The sequence below is a fragment of the Chiloscyllium punctatum genome, chromosome 12 (genome assembly GCF_047496795.1).
Source record: "Chiloscyllium punctatum isolate Juve2018m chromosome 12, sChiPun1.3, whole genome shotgun sequence".
Taxonomy (NCBI): Eukaryota; Metazoa; Chordata; class Chondrichthyes; order Orectolobiformes; family Hemiscylliidae; genus Chiloscyllium; species Chiloscyllium punctatum.
In genome coordinates, this window is record NC_092750.1 from 67,804,105 (window position 1) to 67,823,185 (window position 19,081).

Below are 19,081 nucleotides of genomic sequence, written 5' to 3' on the forward strand. Positions count from 1 at the left end.
CCAGCACACACTGAAGTGAGAATGATCAAAATGAACTTTCTGGCCCTGCAGGTACCTGGGCTTCCTGAGTTTAAAGGTATTTCCTCTAATTCTCTCATCTACTGAAAGTGCAAACTTTTACTGAGCTAATGCTTTGTGGGTACCATTGTGTCAAACACTGTGTTTATTGGGGTTGAGTTGGTAGGTTTTAATCAGACATTCGTGGATTCAAGTCCGACAGTAGGAATTCAGCATAAATCAGTGCAGTACCGAAGGAATGCTGTACTATTGTAGAATTTCGAATGAGACATTAGACAGAGGATAGAACCTTAGTTTAGTGAGTTTAAAAGATCCCACTGCACAATTTGAGAAGTCACCTATTAGCATATAGATAATAGAGTCGTAAAAGGTGGAGTTGAGCCAATTAGAGACAGAAAAGGGATGTCTACATGGAGGCAGGAAGAATGGCTAAGATATTATGTGAATGCTTTGTATCATCCTTTACTCAGGAAGGAGCTGTTGTCTTGGTAATGGTGACAGAGGAATCTCTTTCCCTCCCAGGGTTCAAGATGGCTAAGAAAGCGGTCTTGGATAGACATGTACTTGAAGTTGACACGGCAACAGGTCCGGATTAGAGGCATCCAAGGACCTTGCAGGAAGCGAGAGTGGAAATTGCAAAAAGCACCAGCAATCTTTCAGTTCTCCCTCAAGTTACGATTCAGAGGCGTAGCTTTGCAATGTTAATGATCAGGCAGTTATATGGAAGCTCATTTCAGGGTGAAATGTGACACCAAAGTTATGAACCTGCTGGCTTTTTCAGACTTGTTGCCAGGGAGAAGCATGACGACAACAGAGAGGGAACAGAATTAGGAGCAGGGACCAAAAACAAAAGCTTCGGTTGTCTCAATATTTAATTCAATGAAATTTCCACCCATCAGTACTGGGTGTATGTTACACAGCCTGACAAGTAAGGAATCAGGACAGGTGATGATGAATTAGGGCTGGATCTGTGTATTTGTGAAAACTGATACCATGCCTTTGAATGCTAAGGTGAGAACCAGGAGTGGCCCAAGGATAGATCCTTATGGAACAGCAGAGGTAATGATGCTGGAGTGGGAAAATCAGCCTTTGGAAGAGATTTTCTGGCCGCCATGATGGGATAAGAATGGAACCAGGTGAGAGCTGTCTTACCCAGCTGGATAACAGTGTAGAGGTATTGGAGGAGTTTGCTGTGTAAAACCGTGACAAAGGCTTTGGACAGGTCAAAAAGGATGAGAGAAAGTTACAATAATACAGGTTGTTATTTGTAACTCGTATTTATATGTAAAAGATGTCAACACAGGGACAGTGCACAACACCCAACAACCGCATGAACCGCATTAGGCTGTGTTTCAACTTCCTTATTTGTACCATGTAATATATAACAGCATCGGTGATAAAAATTGATATTCTGAAGCTGGTGTGTCCAAGGTTATTCCATCGCCTTGGAAAGCTTGACTGGGAGAGAGTAAGCTTTCACAGCTTGATATGTTAGAGATTGTGAAAGCAGAGAGGACACCAACTGCAGCTGAGGTTGAGATGTTTATCCCAGCCCTCTGAAGACTGCAGTCACATCCAGGGCTGGCTTAGACCAACGTCCCGAAACTCCAAAAAGACCTCTCTGGAGAACAAGCCAAACACAGGGAGGAGCAAAAGAAAATCACTTTGCAGATGATAACTTGCCAAGAATGTCGAGTTAAGCTGCTTTAAAACCCTGGCTTACAGGAAACACAAGGATCAGAATCTGGTATCACATTTGTCTAAGTGACCTTTTCATCCACTGCTTTTTAAGCATCACCTTCCCTTTCTCTGGCATCTTGCGGCTGAATGTCTATCAATGAACAGGGCTGCTTCTGATGCTCATCTATGTGCATTGCAGAGTTTTAAATATGGGACAGGCCCCATGGATGCTGGTCTTTCAATGGATGTCCTCTTATTGGTAAATTGTTGTATAAAGAGCGCACATGATGGGAATAGAATAAGATCACAGGGATTCCGAGGGATGATGTAGATAGTTAATAAGTTTGGTAAGGTACAAGAAGAAATCTTGCTGGGCCTCTTGGCAAAAAGCCCTCCACACTTAGCCGAAAAATGTAAGATTCAGCCCATAGTTTACTATTTATCAATCTGAAGAACAGTCATATCAGTTTCTTTCTCCATAGATACTGTCAGACTTGCTTAATTTCTCCAACTCTGTATGTTTTCAATTCACTATGAAGGACACAAGTAACATCTCAGAAATGGCTGAATCAGAAAATGAAATAGAGGGAGGAACTTTAGAAAATTGTAATCACCGGTGAGTCATGCAAAGTAAATTGTTAGAGTTGGGCACTGACAAATCCCCAGGCCCAGGTCCTGATGGACTTCACAGAAAGAAAGGATAGTGAAGAATGCTTTTGGTATTTTGATTTAATCCCTGCCCTCCCCTTGATCACACAGCATTGCCCTTTGAGAAGGGCACTGCTTGTCACTGGCCACTCAGGTGTTTCCTTTCTTCCTGGTGGTGGAATATAAATAAAGATTTACACATTAGTTGTTTTTCACAGTGTCTGACACCTGCACAAATAAAACCTCGATGCTGGGGAAAAATAAGCACTACTGCTGAGAGATGGTAGTGTCGGGGAAGATAAATTTAAAAACAGAATGTTTTTGGTATGCTTGCCTTTTATTGGTCAGTGCATTAAAAGATGTGAGATAGTTGAGCTAGGCTTTAATTGTCAAAGGTTTAGCAATCCAAGGAGTTCCAGTTGATAGTAAGCCTTGCAAGTTTTATTTTTAATTCTAAGCCAGTCAGTGCTACAGTCCACAGTTGTGTAGCACAAACCTAGTTACTATCTCTTGGAAGATAATAATTCCTCTTCCAAATATTAATATAGTTAACTGGTTAACGCAACCTGAGTAATTAATCCCAAAGTGCTCTCCAACTGACAGTCTTATTTCCCAAGAGTAGGTCAAGGTTTGCACCTTCTTGAGGAGGTATATCGACATTCTGAATCAGAAATTTTTCTTGCACACTCTTAAGTTCCTCTCCATCTAAACCCTTAACACTATGGCAGTCCCAGTCTATGTTTGGAAAGTTAAAATCCCCTACCATAACCACCCTATTATTCTTACAGATAACAGATTTGTGTCTCAATTTCCTGCTAACTATTGATGGGAGTCTATAGTACAATCTCAATAAGGTGATCATCCCTTTCTTATTTCTCTGTTCCACCCAAATAACTTCCCTGGATGTACTTTCAGAGATATCCTAACTAGTGATAAAGTTTTCCCTAATCAAAAACGGCCTCCCCTCAAATTTCTGTCCCTCCTTGAGCATCAATACCCTGGAACATTCAGCTGCCAGTCCTGTTCATCCCTGAGCCATGTCTCTGTAAATGCAATGATATCACAGTCCCATGTTCCCAACTGTGCACTGAGTTCATCTTTCTACCTGTTAGGGCCTTTTGCATTGAAATAAATAGTTTAATTCATCAGTGTTTAGATTAGAGTGGTGCTGGAAAAGCACAGCAGTCCAGGCAGCATCCGAGGAGCAGGAAAATCGACGTTTCGGGCAAAAGCCCTTCATCTTTACTGCTCCTCGGATGCTGCCTGAACTGCTGTGCTTTTCCAGCACCACTCTGATCTAAACTCTGTTTCCAGCATCTGAGGTCATTGTTTTTACCTAGTTTAAGTCATCAGTCCAACTCTGCTTTGTTCCTGCCTGGGCTGTTGACCCACACCTCTTCCCAACTGTACCAGCCTCAGACTGATCTCATTCCTCACTATCTACTTGACTGTATCTCTGGTTTATGTCCCTTCCTGCAACTGCCATCCATCACAACCTCATTGCCTTTCCCTGCCACTTCAACAGATGTACCCAAATAAGGTGTGAACATAACCAGGTGTGGATATCTCGTAGACAGTTTATAAGTTAATACTCAACCTATGTGGCACATTATACAAACCAGTCCCACTGCCATCAAACCCACCCTCAATGCTATGACCCACTGGGCTCTGTGTAGAGCTTTGTGATGCCCTGGCACACAGTGGAGGCAGGACCTCTTCAATTCCAACCAATTAGACCATTCTACTATGATTGGCGTGGGTAAGGACCAATCAGCGTTTAGAGTCAGCACCATGTCAACAGAAGCGGGGAACAGCTAATTGACAGCGGCCTCACCCAATCAGATAGATGGGATACTGCGGGATGGGCGGGCGGTTGGACCGAAGACCAATCAGAATGCGGGGGACTGCATCGGGAACCACTTAGGCAGCGGGAGGCCGGGTCTGAGCCCAAGCCGTGTGCGGAGGCCCAATCAGAGCACGGGAAGATGAGCCACAGACCAATCAAAGATCAGGAGGCCGAGCACGGGACCAATCAGAGTGTGGAGGCTGAACCGGAGACTGACCAAAGAGCGGGAGGCCGAATCGGGGACTACTCAGGGAGACCGCTGCCGAGCCGGGGACCAATCAGAGAGCGGGAGGCCGAGCCGCAGACCAATCAGAGAGCGGGAGGCCGAATCGGTGACCAATCAGGAAGCGGAAGGCCGGGCCGGGAGACAGGACGCACCGAGGGGCCGTTGCGATGCCGGAGGATGTGAGCGGGAGGCCCGGGGAGGCCGCGCCTCTGGGCCCGCTCCGCTCACACGATAGCTGTGAGCCGTCGTATGTGACCTTCTGTAACTGTACCGGCCGCAGTGTGAAGCCCGTCTGGATCAACTACCGCGGGGAGCCCGTCCCGTACAGCACCATGGCGGCACAGAGCGGCCGCAGGATGACAACCTACTTCGGTGAGGGGGGGGTGCGCAGGGGGAGGGGGGGCTGGGGCTGGGGAGGGGGGGCTGGGGCTGGGGAGTGGGTTGAGGGTGTGGTGGGGGTTGGCTTGGAGCCTGAGGAGGGGGCTGGGGGTGGAGCCTGGGGAGGGGTTTGGGGTGTGGCCTGGGGAGGGAATTCGGTTGGAGGTGGAGCCTGGGGAGGGGGTGGAGCCTGGGGAGGGGGTGGAGCCTGGGGGGCATGGGGGCGGAGCCTGGAGAGGGGGTGGGGGGTTGGGGGCGGAGCCTGGAGAGGGGGTGGGGGGTTGGGGGCGGAGCCTGGAGAGGGGGTGGGGGTTGGGGGTGGGGGTGGGGGTTGGGGGCGGAGCCTGGAGAGGGGGTGGGGGGGGTGGGGGGGTTGGGGGCGGAGCCTGGAGAGGGGGTGGGGGGTTGGGGGCGGAGCCTGGAGAGGGGGTGGGGGGTTGGGGGCGGAGCCTGGAGAGGGGGTGGGGGGTTGGGGGCGGAGCCTGGAGAGGGGGTGGGGGGGTTGGGGGCGGAGCCTGGAGAGGGGGTGGGGGGGTTGGGGGCGGAGCCTGGAGAGGGGGTGGGGGGGTTGGGGGCGGAGCCTGGAGAGGGGGTGGGGGGGTTGGGGGCGGAGCCTGGAGAGGGGGTGGGGGGGTTGGGGGCGGAGCCTGGAGAGGGGGTGGGGGGGTTGGGGGCGGAGCCTGGAGAGGGGGTGGGGGGGTTGGGGGCGGAGCCTGGAGAGGGGGTGGGGGGGTTGGGGGCGGAGCCTGGAGAGGGGGTGGGGGGGTTGGGGGCGGAGCCTGGAGAGGGGTTGGGGGGGTTGGGGGCGGAGCCTGGAGAGGGGTTGGGGGGGTTGGGGGCGGAGCCTGGAGAGGGGTTGGGGGGGTTGGGGGCGGAGCCTGGAGAGGGGGTGGGGGGGTTGGGGGCGGAGCCTGGAGAGGGGTGGGGGGGTTGGGGGCGGAGCCTGGAGAGGGTTGGGGGGGTGGGGGGGTGGAGCCTGGGGAGGGGGTTGGGGGGTTTGGGTTGGGGGAGGGGGTTGGGGGGTTGGGGGTGGAGCCTGGGGGGGGGTTGGGGATGGAGCCTGGGGGGGGCGTTGGGGTTGGGGACGGAGCCTGGGGGGGGGGTTGGGGTTGGGGTTGGGGACGGAGCCTGGGGGGGGGGGTTGGGGTTGGGGTTGGGGACGGAGCCTGGGGGGGGTGGTTGGGGTTGGGGTTGGGGACGGAGCCTGGGGGGTTGGGGTTGGGTTGGGGACGGAGCCGGGGGGGGGGGGGGGGGTTGGGGACGGAGCCTGGGGGGTTGGGGACGGAGCCTGGGGGGGGGGTTGGGGACGGAGCCTGGGGACGGAGCCTGGGGGGGGGGTTGGGGACGGAGCCTGGGGAGGGGTTTGGGGAGGGGGGGGTGGGGACGGAGCCTGGGGAGGGGTTTGGGGAGGGGTTTGGGGAGGGGGGGTGGGGACGGAGCCTGGGGAGGGGGTTGGGGGGGGGGGGGGGGATGGAGCCTGGGGAGGGGGTTTGGGGGGGGGGTGGGGATGGAGCCTGGGGAGAGGGTTGGGGGGGGGGTGGGGATGGAGCCTGGGCAGGGGGGTGGGGATGGAGCCTGGGGAGGGGGTTGGGGATGGAGCCTGGGGAGGGGGTTGGGGATGGAGCCTGGGGAGGGGGGGGGGATGGAGCCTGGGGAGGGGGTTGGGGGGGGGTGGGGATGGAGCCTGGGGAGGGGGTTGAGGATGGAGCCTGGGGAGGGGGTTGGGGGGGGTGGGGATGGAGACTGGGGAGGGGGTTGGGGGGGGGGGGATGGAGCCTGGGGAGGGGGTTGCGGATGGAGCCTGGGGAGGGGGTTGGGGTGGGGGGGATGGAGCCTAGGGAGGGGGTTGGGGGTGGGGGGGGGTGCAGTCTGGGGAGGGCGTTTGGGGGGGGGGGTGGGGATGGAGCCTGGGGAGGGGGTTGAGGGGGGGGGATGGAGCCTGGGGAGGAGGTTGGGGGGGGTGGGGATGGACCCTGTGGAGGGGGTTGGGGGTGGAGCCTGGGGGGGGGAGTTGGGGGTGGAGCCTGGGGGGGGGAGTTGGCGGTGGAGCCTGGGGGGGGGTTGGGGGTGGAGCCTGGAGAGGGGGTGGGGGGGTTTGGGGGTGGAGCCTGGAGAGGGGTTGGGGGTTGGGGGGGTGGAGCCTGGGGAGGGGGTTGGGGGGGTTGGGGGCGGAGCCTGGGGAGGGGGTTGGGGGAGGGGGTTGGGGGTGGAGCCTGGGGGGGGGGTTGGGGACGGAGCCTGGGGGGGGGGGTTGGGGTTGGGGTTGGGGACGGAGCCTGGGGGGGGGGGTTGGGGTTGGGGACGGAGCCTGGGGAGGGGTTTGGGGAGGGGGGGGTGGGGACGGAGCCTGGGGACGGAGCCTGGGGAGGGGTTTGGGGAGGGGGGGTGGGGACGGAGCCTGGGGAGGGGGTTGGGGGGGGGGGGTGGGGATGGAGCCTGGGGAGGGGGTTGGGGGGGGGGGTGGGGATGGAGCCTGGGGAGAGGGTTGGGGGGGGGGGGTGGGGATGGAGCCTGGGGAGGGGGTTGGGGATGGAGCCTGGGGAGGGGGGGGGGATGGAGCCTGGGGAGGGGGTTGGGGGGTGGGTGGGGATGGAGCCTGGGGAGGGGGTTGAGGATGGAGCCTGGGGAGGGGGTTGGTGGGGATGGAGCCTGGGGAGGGGGTTGGGGGGGGGGGATGGAGCCTGGGGAGGGGGTTGCGGATGGAGCCTGGGGAGGGGGTTGGGGGTGGGGGGGATGGAGCCTAGGGAGGGGGTTGGGGGTGGGGGGGGGTGCAGTCTGGGGAGGGCGTTTGGGGGGGGGGGGTGGGGATGGAGCCTGGGGAGGGGGTTGAGGGGGGGGGATGGAGCCTGGGGAGGAGGTTGGGGGGGGTGGGGATGGACCCTGTGGAGGGGGTTGGGGGTGCAGCCTGGGGGGGGGAGTTGGCAGTGGAGCCTGGGGGGGGGTTGGGGGTGGAGCCTGGAGAGGGGGTGGGGGGGGTTTGGGGGTGGAGCCTGGAGAGGGGTTGGGGGTTGGGGGGGTGGAGCCTGGGGAGGGGGTTGGGGGGGTTGGGGGAGGTGGTTGGGGGGGTTGGGGGAGGGGGTTGGGGGTGGAGCCTGGGGAGGGGGTTGGGGGTGGAGCCTGGGGAGGGGCTTGGGGGGGTTGGGGGTGGAGCCTGGGGGGGGCGGTTGGGGGTGGAGCCTGGGGGGGGCGGTTGGGGGTGGAGCCTGGAGAGGGGGTGGGGGGGTTGGGGGCGGAGCCTGGAGAGGGGGTGGGGGGGTTGGGGGCGGAGCCTGGAGAGGGGGTGGGGGGGTTGGGGGCGGAGCCTGGAGAGGGGGTGGGGGGTTGGGGGCGGAGCCTGGAGAGGGGGTGGGGGGGTTGGGGGCGGAGCCTGGAGAGGGGGTGGGGGGGTTGGGGGCGGAGCCTGGAGAGGGGGTGGGGGGGTTGGGGGCGGAGCCTGGAGAGGGGTGGGGGGGTTGGGGGCGGAGCCTGGAGAGGGGTGGGGGGGGTTGGGGGTGGAGCCTGGAGAGGGGTGGGGGGGGTTGGGGGCGGAGCCTGGAGAGGGTTGGGGGGGTGGAGCCTGGGGAGGGGGTTGGGGGAGGGGGTTGGGGGTGGAGCCTGGGGGGGGGGTTGGGGACGGAGCCTGGGGGGGGGGGTTGGGGTTGGGGTTGGGGACGGAGCCTGGGGGGGGGGTTGGGGTTGGGGTTGGGGACGGAGCCTGGGGGGTTGGGGTTGGGTTGGGGACGGAGCCGGGGGGGGGGGGGGGGTTGGGGACGGAGCCTGGGGGGTTGGGGACGGAGCCTGGGGAGGGGTTTGGGGAGGGGGGGGTGGGGACGGAGCCTGGGGACGGAGCCTGGGGAGGGGTTTGGGGAGGGGGGGGTGGGGACGGAGCCTGGGGAGGGGGTTGGGGGGGGGGTGGGGATGGAGCCTGGGGAGGGGGTTGGGGGGGGGGTGGGGATGGAGCCTGGGGAGAGGGTTGGGGGGGGGGGGGTGGGGATGGAGCCTGGGGAGGGGGTTGGGGATGGAGCCTGGGGAGGGGGGGGGGGATGGAGCCTGGGGAGGGGGTTGGGGGGGGGGTGGGGATGGAGCCTGGGGAGGGGGTTGAGGATGGAGCCTGGGGAGGGGGTTGGGGGGGGTGGGGATGGAGCCTGGGGAGGGGGTTGGGGGGGGGGGGATGGAGCCTGGGGAGGGGGTTGCGGATGGAGCCTGGGGAGGGGGTTGGGGGTGGGGGGGATGGAGCCTAGGGAGGGGGTTGGGGGTGGGGGGGGGTGCAGTCTGGGGAGGGCGTTTGGGGGGGGGGTGGGGATGGAGCCTGGGGAGGGGGTTGAGGGGGGGGGATGGAGCCTGGGGAGGAGGTTGGGGGGGGTGGGGATGGACCCTGTGGAGGGGGTTGGGGGTGGAGCCTGGGGGGGGGAGTTGGGGGTGGAGCCTGGGGGGGGGAGTTGGCGGTGGAGCCTGGGGGGGGGGTTGGGGGTGGAGCCTGGAGAGGGGGTGGGGGGGGTTTGGGGGTGGAGCCTGGAGAGGGGTTGGGGGTTGGGGGGGTGGAGCCTGGGGAGGGGGTTGGGGGAGGTGGTTGGGGGGGTTGGGGGAGGGGGTTGGGGGTGGAGCCTAGGGAGGGGGTTGGGGGTGGAGCCTGGGGAGGGGGTTGGGGGTGGAGCCTGGGGAGGGGGTTGGGGGTGGAGCCTGGGGAGGGGCTTGGGGGGGTTGGGGATGGACCCTGTGGAGGGGGTTGGGGGTGGAGCCTGGGGGGGGGAGTTGGGGGTGGAGCCTGGGGGGGGGTGGAGCCTGGGGTTGGGGGTGGAGCCTGGGGGGGGGCGGTTGGGGGTGGAGCCTGGGGGGGCGGGTTGGGGGTGGAGCCTGGGGGGGTTGGGGGTGGAGCCTGGGGGGGCGGGTTGGGGGTGGAGCCTGGGGGGGCGGGTTGGGGGTGGAGCCTGGGGGGGCGGGTTGGGGGTGGAGCCTGGGGGGGCGGGTTGGGGGTGGAGCCTGGGGGGGGCGGGTTGGGGGTGGAGCCTGGGGGGGCGGGTTGGGGGTGGAGCCTGGGGGGGCGGGTTGGGGGTGGAGCCTGGGGGGGCGGGTTGGGGGTGGAGCCTGGGGGGGCGGGTTGGGGGTGGAGCCTGGGGGGGCGGGTTGGGGGTGGAGACTGGGGGGCGGGTTGGGGGTGGAGCCTGGGGGGGTTGGGGGTGGAGCCTGGGGGGGGGTTGGGGGTGGAGCCTGGGGGGGGGGTTGGGGGTGGAGCCTGGGGGGGGTTGGGGGTGGAGCCTGGGGGGGGTTGGGGGTGGAGCCTTGGGGGGGTTGGGGGTGGAGCCTGGGGGGGGGTTGGGGGTGGAGCCTGGGGGGGGGTTGGGGGTGGAGCCTGGGGTGGGGGGTTGGGGGTGGAGCCTGGGGGGGTTGGGGGTGGAGCCTGTGGGGGGGGTTGGGGGTGGAGCCTGGGGGGTTGGGGGTGGAGCCTGGGGAGGGGGGTTGGGGGTGGAGCCTGGGGGGGGGTTGGGGGTGGAGCCTGGGGAGGGGCTTGGGGGGGGTTGGGGGTGGAGCCTGGGGAGGGGGATGGGGATGGAGCCTGGGGAGGGGGTTGGGGATGGAGCCTGGGGAGGGGGTTGGCGGGGGGGGGGTGGTGATGGAGCCTGGGGAGGGTGTTTGGGGGGGGGGGGATGGAGCCTGGGGAGGGGGTTGGGGGGGTGGGGTTGAGGATGGAGCCTGGGGAGGGGGTTGGGGGGGTGGGGATGGAGCCTGGGGAGGGATTTGGGGGGGGAGTGGGGATGGAGTCTGGGCAGGGGGTTGCGGATGGAGCCTGGGGAGGGGGTTGGGGGTGGGGGGGGATGGGGTCTGGGGAGGGGGTTGGGGGTGGGGAGGGGGTTGGGGGTGGGGGGGGAGGTGTTGTGGTGGGGGTGGAGCCTGGGGAGGGGGTTGGGGTGGGGGTGGAGCCTGGGGAGGGGGTTGGGGTGGGGGTGGAGCCTGGGGAGGTGTTGGGGTGGGGGTGGAGCCTGGGGAGGGGGTTGGGGTGGGGGTGGAGCCTGGGGAGGGGGTTGGGGTGGGGGTGGAGCCTGGGGAGGTGTTGGGGTGGGGGTGGAGCCTGTGGATCGGATTGGGGGTGGGATTGGGTTGAGGGTGGGGTGGGTGTGGAGCCTGGGGAGGGGTTTTGGGGTTGTGGGGTTGGAGCCTGGGGAGGGGGGGGGTTGGGGGTGGAGCCTGTGAGGGGGTGGGGTAGGGGCTGGAGCCTTGGGCGTGGTGGAGCCTGAGGAGGGGAGGGATGGTGGGGTGGGGTGGGGTTGGGGGTGGTGCCTGGGGAGGTGTGTGGGTGGAGCATGGGGAGGGTTGATGGGTGGGGTGGGGGTGGAGCCCACAGAGGGGGTATGTGTGGGGTGGGGGTATATGTGGGGGTGTGGGTGGAGCCTGGGGAGAGGGTTGTGTGTGAGGGGGGGGTTGGAGGGGTGTGTGTGAAGGGGGGGGGTGTGGGTGGAGCCTGGGGAGGGATTTGTATGTGGGGGGGTGGACCCCAGGGAGGGGGTATGTGTAGGTGTGGGGTGGGGTGTATGTGTGGGTGGAGCCTGGGTTGGGGGGGTGGGGGAGAGAGGTGCAGTGAGGGTGGGTGGAGCTTGGGCTGAGTGGGTGGAGCTAATCCACCTAGCCTGCACCTCTTTGGACTGTGGGAGAAAGCTGGAGCACCTGGAGGAAACATACACAAGGGAAGAGCATGCAGACTCCACAGTCACCCAAGGCTGGAATCAAACCTGAGTCCCTGGCACTGTGAGGCTACTGTGCTGCCAAGGTGTTTTAATTCTTGGCTGACTTTTATATTTGTTAACCCTCAGGCCACCCGTGGATGTTCCGCGATGCTGTTTCTGATGACCGGCTCCTGGTCAACGGGCATGAAGTCTTTGTACCACCCACTGGACAAGTTAATGAAATTGGACAACCGTGCTACATCATGGTTAAGATCACAATACCAGGTAACTGACTGCCAAATATAATCGTCATGGCAATGAATACTCACTACAGCCTGTTCCAGTCGTAAATGTCACTTCCCGTGTCTAGTTTGCACTGATTTAGTCAATCTCGTTTCGGGTGCCTTATTAGTATTTAGTGCAGAAAGGCGTGTGGGGATGATGTGGTGAGTGTAACATTACCAGTGTACCTCTCAGTCAGATAGCGGCTCCCTTCTCCTTGCATGACTCCCTCTTATAGGCTTGTATGATGAAAATTATTAATTTTGGTAATATAAAGGGCACCACGGTGGTTTTGAATAGTTAGCACTGCAGTCCCAGCGCCAAGGATCTGGGTTCGAATCCAGCCTCGGGTGACTGTGTGGAGTGTGCACCTTCTCCCCGCATCTGCAAGTGTTTCCTCCGGGTGCTCTGGTTTCTTCCCACAGTCCAAAGGTGTGCAGGTTATATGGATTGGTTATGGTAAATATTCAGTTACGGGGACACGGTAGGGGGCTGGGTTTAGCTGGAATGTTATTCGGAGGGTCAGTGCAGACTTGATGGGTTGAATGGCCTCTTTCCATACTTTAGGAATTGTATGAACACATTTTGATTCAATATTGCAATGCCCAGTTGAGAAGAATTGAAACTGTACAAGGTTTTTCTTGAACTTTTTGTCAATGAGTAAACTGGGTTGCTGCTTTGTATCACAGTTCGGTTGATGTGTTTTTTTTTCCTTTGTCCAGTTTATACACTAAAGGAGAGGTGTCTGCAAGTAGTGCGGAGCCTTGTGAAGCGAGAGGATTACAGAAACCTGGAGATTGTTGGATCACTTTACGATGAACTGGAAGATCAGCCACAGATCCTGAAAGATCTTGAGCGAATTCAAAAGCAACTTGCTGAAAGAGAGGAGACCTTGGCTGACAGGGAGTCACCTTGAACCTCCTCCACCTTTTCTTTCCCCTCTCTTCTCCTCCCCTAACTAATCCTCCCCACCTCAAATGAAGACTTGTATATTGTGTATAATCAAGCTGCAAATATCCCAGTCTATATACAGTAGAATGGACCAGATCAGTTGTTTAAAATGTGATGTATACCTAGTGTAGTTGTGATGTAAAATGTAAACAAGACTTTTTTTTTCTGGTTGTCTAAATGCTTAGACCTTTACTGTACAATAAATTTTCAACTTGTCATCTTCCTCTTCCATTTTCAAACAAACACAGAACGTGGAAGAATTCAACACCATCTGTGGAAAGAGAAACAAATTAATATTTAGAGTTCAGTATGAGTCTTTCAGAAGAAGTCATACCAGACTCCATGTTAACACTGTTTTTCTTTCTACAGAATCTGCCAGACTTGTTGAGCTTCTCTAGCACTATGTTTTTATTTCAGATTTCACCAAATCACAAAAGCAATTATTGTTTTGCATGGTACGTTTATCTCCCTGTTAGTTCTGTAAGAGAATACTGCAGGTGTTTTTGTACAAAGCTTGAGTATTGCTGACAGAAGAGGCATGCTGTCACGTTTCGCTGTCTTGTACATATCAGGGCAGGTGCGAAAATCCACCATTTCAAAGGGAACAAAAGTTTCTACTTGCACTAGAAATAGAGTGCTGATGAGTGTTACCTTGACCAGTCAGTTCCCTAGCTAAGCACTCAGCATCTTACTTTTCAGGAGTTTAAATTGATCCCTTTGGGATTCAGTGTTCTTATGATTTTGACTCAGTGAATACAAAGTAAACTGCTTTGGCATCGTGTTGCTCTGTTCAGCAGTACCTGTTGTGTTACTGGTCTGTATGAACATCATGGTCTCAGACTCATTCTTCCATTCGTGTGGCTTCTTCGAAATTTCCCAGTAAACTGTGGGAACACTAGATAACTACATGCTGGATGTGCAGATGGAATGAGGTGCATCAGCTGGAAAATTAGGTAATTTGGTGGCTAGCGCTTACTATAGGTGCAGGAGAATATTTAATACCATTTAGGCTTACAGTTATATGGGCTTTGCAGCTGTTTCATACAGATAGCTAACTAGTAGAGTGGTCTGACAAATTTCTGTGGATTTATTGATGACTGTGGTTGTAGTTCTGGTTTCCATTAAGATTCAGCAAAACCAAGATAGATCCACCAAATGTTCAGTACAGGCTTAACATAGCATCTTTTCAATGGTATCCCTTTAGAAATGAACATGAGTGCCTTATTTTCTTTTAACAGCTATTGATCTGTTCCGCATTACTACATGTGTACAGCATTTGTACCCCAAATGCCTTTGTTCATCTCATTAATTTTCTAATGAGTATGTGGCCCCTTATTCTTCTAACCAGAATGCACCACCTCATGAAGGTTCGTTTGCTGAATTCAGTTCATTCTGCATGCCTCTGGTTATCTCCCTTTATTTTATTGCAGTCTTTTTCTGTTTAGCTCCACTGACTTGGTGGTGCTTACCAATTTTTCAATTTAATTCCAGATTCAGGTCCTGAGCCCAAATGTGGACCCAGCATTCATCCTGACACTTTTTGTCTTGTGGTTCTATTAGGTTTGTTTTCCATCCTCTAAAACAGCTATTGGTTATTCCTCACCTGCCCAGAATCTTTTACAATAAGAGACTTCTTCATCTGTGAGCTTAGATAGTGGGGTGTTCAACTCTAAATACTGATGTGTGATACTGAAGTCAGCACAAACATTCTGACTGACACCACCCTAATCTTGTTTCTTGCTGAGCTAAACCAACAAGGAACGACAGTCTTCAGAATGTGAAGCCTGTGACACCCACATCCCGCAAGTGAATTTTTTAAAAAACTGCCATGAATATCTGGCAGAACATTTTTCATCATTTATTATCTTTAGATAACTGACTTCTGTACAGTGAATTCTTGTATATCTTTTGTATGTAATATCTGAAGATAGTTATTAAATATTTGTTCTACTCTTAGTATTGTGTGATTCTTCCAACTAGCTCTGAGCACAGCAATGCAGTGATAGGACTGGATTGTGTTTTGTGATAGTTAAAATAAATGAAAACTAATGCAGAACCTGCTGTAATTCTTGCATTGACCAGTATCTGAGCTCAGGAGGGTATCGTCATGACCATTCTCTGGGTTTGGGAGGGTCCTACCATGCTATTAGTTTGGGAGGGTCCCACATTGACCCAGTCAGTGGGTTATGGAGGATGAATATCTGACAGTCTTGATATGAGGAAGAGTCTGGCATTGACCAGTCTCTGGGTTAGACAGGGACTTACTGTTCTTAGGTGGCTCTCACGTGGAAGTGGTTTCTGATTAGGGTGTGTCTCATACTGCCAGGGCTCTGGAACAGGATGAATCTCATACAGACCAGTTTCTGGGTTCAGGGGTGTCTCTCTCACCATTTCCTGGACTGAGAACGGTCCCACACTGATCACATTCTGATTTAACAAGTTTCTGCCACTGACTAGTTTCTGAGTCAACAGGCAGCACGCTGGAAGATCACAGCAATCCTGGTAGCATTGGGGGGTGCAGAAGTCTCTGGTATAACCCTTCCTCAGGACTCCGGCATGGTTTCACACTGACTCCACTTCCTACATGAGGGACGGTCTCTCACTGACCCCACCTCCTCTGCGTTTAGGGAGCGTGTCACTGACCACTTTCTGGGAGTCCAGCACTGAACCGGGTACTAAGTGACAACGCTGTCCATTGTCACCCCCGCGTCACTATGGTTTGATTCCTGGTTGCTGAGCTGTCCCTTACACTCACCCGTGTATACCCGGTCCTGAGTGGGACTGACCCGTGTGTACCCGGTCCTGAGCTGGAAACACCCATGCAGAAGAGAAAGAGTCGTGGTCCACGCAAGTGGCAAGTCTTTATCACCTCCTTCACAGCTTCTACTTTCTCAGCTACTACAGTACTCCTGCTAACTCTTGTGTTCTCATCTCATTCACTCTCAGCATTACCATATGGGATAAAAATGACCCCGCGATTTATCCTCATCCAATAACCAACCACTGGGCTATGCTGAAATGCCAGGTATGATCTCTCTCCCTCTCTCTCTCTCTATATATATATATAGAGGGGGTGCTGGGCCAGTCATTGCATTAATGGCAGTCTATGTAGCTCGACCTCTGGTCATGAGATAGTTGAGTTAACCCTTGCTTACCCCGGGATCTCCTTTTGCTACAGCAATGTAACCAAAACATCCAATCGAACTAAAACATGATATCGATGGGTACAGGATATTGTACACCCTGCGGTGTCCTCTGCTTGGATTCTTCCTCTTCAAAGCCAAAAATATGCATAGTCCAGGTCTAAAATAATTTACAATCATTCCATCAGAAGGTTGAGCTGAGGTAATTACTCTGTGCTTGTCTTTTGAGAGAGAGGAAAAAAACAGGCGAAACTTACAGTCTCCATCCCTCTGACAGGGTTTTGGAATACTGCTCACAAGGTCAACATCCTAAAACTTTTGACTTTGTCCACTCCACTCCAACACCTCCACGACGTAACATCATCAAATGAGTAAGGCCCTGGGGCAAGTTGAATTGTACCAATTCACAACAATTGTTCCATCATTAATTCCAGACATTGCTGTTTCACCTGGCTGCCCATCCAATGAATGATAATCTTTGTGTCCAAGTTTTCTTTTGTTACCTTTTAACCTTTGCTCCCTTGACCTACTTGTACCTTTTGATTTCATTTGGGACTTGCCCTTTCACTTTGCCAATTTGTCTGGCTTTACTGACATTGAAAGGGGTTGCTGGTTAATATGGGATGGAGTGCTTCCCAATTGCCTATATATTCCTGCTCAGATCTTTATCCTTGTTTCAATCCTACTTGTGAATCAAAATATTATGAGCTACTCCCTGGGGCATTGAGGGCTGTGGGAAATGCAAGTACTGCACCGTCAGAGCTATTGAATTTCAGATACAACATTCCCCCTCTGCTCTCTCATAGATCCCACAGCACTCTTTGAAGAATAGCAGTGCATTAATCTCTATGGTCCTGGGTAATATGGACTCCCCCCACCCCCAATCAATATCACTAGGGCAAGTGATCTGTCCTTTATCACTTTGCTCTTTCTGGGAGTTTCCTGTGCGTGGGATGGCTGCCAGATATTTGCACTACAATAGTGATGACACTCTGCAAGTATTATACATGAAATTGTGAAAGATGCGATACAAATGCAAGGATTTCTGTTCAGCATTTGGCTTCCCGAGACAGAAACTTGATTATTTCTATAAACAGGTAGCCATCATAGCTCCTGTCCTGTTTGAGTTCTGTATCCCACAAATAATGGGACATTAAAGAGAAGGCATTTGTCACCTGTTGACCAGAGTGTCACAGGATATGGGGCAACAGAAGAGCAATGGCAAGATCATGAACATCTTCAATTGGAGTCCAAATGATCTTGTACTGTAAGGAACTGGGGGTCATAGATATCATAGATCATAGAATTCCTACAGTGTGGAAGCAGGCCATTCAGCCTATCGAGTCCACACTGGTCCTCCGAAAAGCATCCCATCCAGACCCACCCTATCCCTGATTCCCTACATTAATGCACATAACCTGCACATCTTTGCACTGTGAAAGGAAACCCACACAGACATAGGGAGAATGTGCAAACTCCACACAGACAGTCAACAGAGTTTGGAATTGAACCCAAGTCTTTGGTTAGCACTGCCACCTCACAGTATCAATGAGCCACCATGCCATGGGTCATGGTTAGAGGGTAGGGTAGTCCGGCAGGTTATATATTAGTTAGCCACAAAGGTCTTTTCTTTATTCTAACATACAATGTATTGAAGAATGATTAAAATTTTATGTTTTTACAGGCACCTGGATTGATCGTGAGTGTGCCTGACAGTAAGTGGATAGGAATCAAGTGTATAACTAACAGACATGGGGAACATCAGTGACTTGTATATTTACATCGGTTATCGATAATTAGTGCTGGCTGAACAGAGTGGCTGGAGCTGGGGTCCTGGCAAATTAGTGGATTCAGATATTCATATAAATTGTATGAAGTGAATGATCACAGTGAGTTTGGAGTTAATATTTACAGTTGGTGGGTTTGGAGTCAGTGGTTACAGTCAGAGCATTTGGAGTCAGTGGTTAGTCAGTGGGTTTGGAGTCAGTGATTACAGGCGGGGGGTTTGGAGTCAGGGATTACAGTCGGTGGGTTTGGAGTCAGGGATTACAGTCGGTGGGTTTGGAGTCAGTGGTTACAGTCGGTGGGTTTGGAGTCTGATTACAGTCGGTGGGTTTGGAGTCAGGGATTACAGTCGGTGGGTTTGGAGTCAGTGGTTACAGTCGGTGGGTTTGGAGTCTGATTACAGTCGGTGGGTTTGGAGTCAGTGATTACAGTCGGTGGGTTTGGAGTCAGTCGTTACAGTCGGTGGGTTTGGAGTCAGTGGTTACAGTCGATGGGTTTGGAGTCAGTGATTACAGTCGGTGGGTTTGGAGTCAGTGATTACAGTCGGTGGGTTTGGAGTCAGTGATTACAGTCGGTGGAATTGAAGTCAGTGATTACAGTCGGTGGGTTTGGAGTCAGTGATTCCAGTTGGTGGGTTTGGAGTCAGTGGAATTGAAGTCAGTGATTACAGGTAGGGGGTTTGGAGTCAGTGTTTACAGTTGGTGGAATTGAAGTCAGTGATTACAGTCAGTGGGTTTGGAGTCAGTGATTACAGTCAGTGGAATTGAAGTCAGTGATTACAGGCAGGGGGTTTGGAGTCAGTGTTTACAGTCGCTGGGTTTGGAGTCAGGGATTAGTTGGCAGGATTGGAGGCAGCTGGATTTAAAGTCAGTGATTATATTCAATAGGACTAGGTTTACAATTACAGTCTGTGGGATTGGAGTTGATAATTACTCGTGATTAGATTAGATTAGATTACTTACAGTGTGGAAACAGGCCCTTCGGCCCAACAAGTGCACAGTGACCCTCCGAACAGCAACCCACCCAGACCCATTCCCCTACATTTACCCCTTCACCTAACACTACAGGAAAATTTAGCATGGCCAATTCACCTAACCTGCATATTTTTGGACTGTGGTAGGAAACTGGAGCACCCGGAGGAAACCCACGCAGACACAGGGAGAACGTGCAAACTCCACACAGACAGTTGCCTGAGGCAGGAATTGAACCCAGGTCTCTGGCGCTGTGAGGCAGCAGTGCTAACCACCGTGCCGCCCATGATGGGACTGGTGCCAGTAATTAATCAGAATTGGAGTTGGTGGGACCAAAGCCAGTGGTTACAGTCTGAGATAGAGATTAGTGATTATAGTCAGTGACATTTTCGTTGGTGATTACAGATAGTAGGACTGGAGTTGCTAATTACATTTTGTGAATAGAGGTTAGTGAGTACTGTCAGTTGGATTTAGCTGGTGATCAGTCAGTGAGAGGTGCAGCTGTAGTAGTTGTA

General features: G+C 55.2%; 1 protein-coding gene across 1 annotated transcript; it reads left to right on the top strand.

The window, feature by feature from the left end:
- Positions 1-4,526: 4,526 nt before the first annotated feature.
- Positions 4,527-14,623, top strand: vhl (von Hippel-Lindau tumor suppressor). The gene is made up of 3 exons (XM_072582699.1): positions 4,527-4,790; positions 11,582-11,719; positions 12,439-14,623. The coding sequence occupies exons 1-3, from the start codon at positions 4,586-4,588 to the stop codon at positions 12,630-12,632; spliced, it is 537 nt and encodes a 178-aa protein (XP_072438800.1). The 5' UTR covers positions 4,527-4,585; the 3' UTR covers positions 12,633-14,623.
- Positions 14,624-19,081: the final 4,458 nt, after the last annotated feature.

What these genes read in the sequence shown, in the direction of transcription:
- vhl (XM_072582699.1), top strand. Translation starts at nt 4,586, where the DNA reads ATGCCGGAGGATGTGAGCGGGAGGCCCGGGGAGGCCGCGCCTCTGGGC. An exon ending in CAGGATGACAACCTACTTCG is followed by an intron (nt 4,791 to 11,581) that starts GTGAGGGGGGGG and finishes GTTAACCCTCAG; the next exon opens with GCCACCCGTGGATGTTCCGC. An exon ending in GGTTAAGATCACAATACCAG is followed by an intron (nt 11,720 to 12,438) that starts GTAACTGACTGC and finishes TCCTTTGTCCAG; the next exon opens with TTTATACACTAAAGGAGAGG.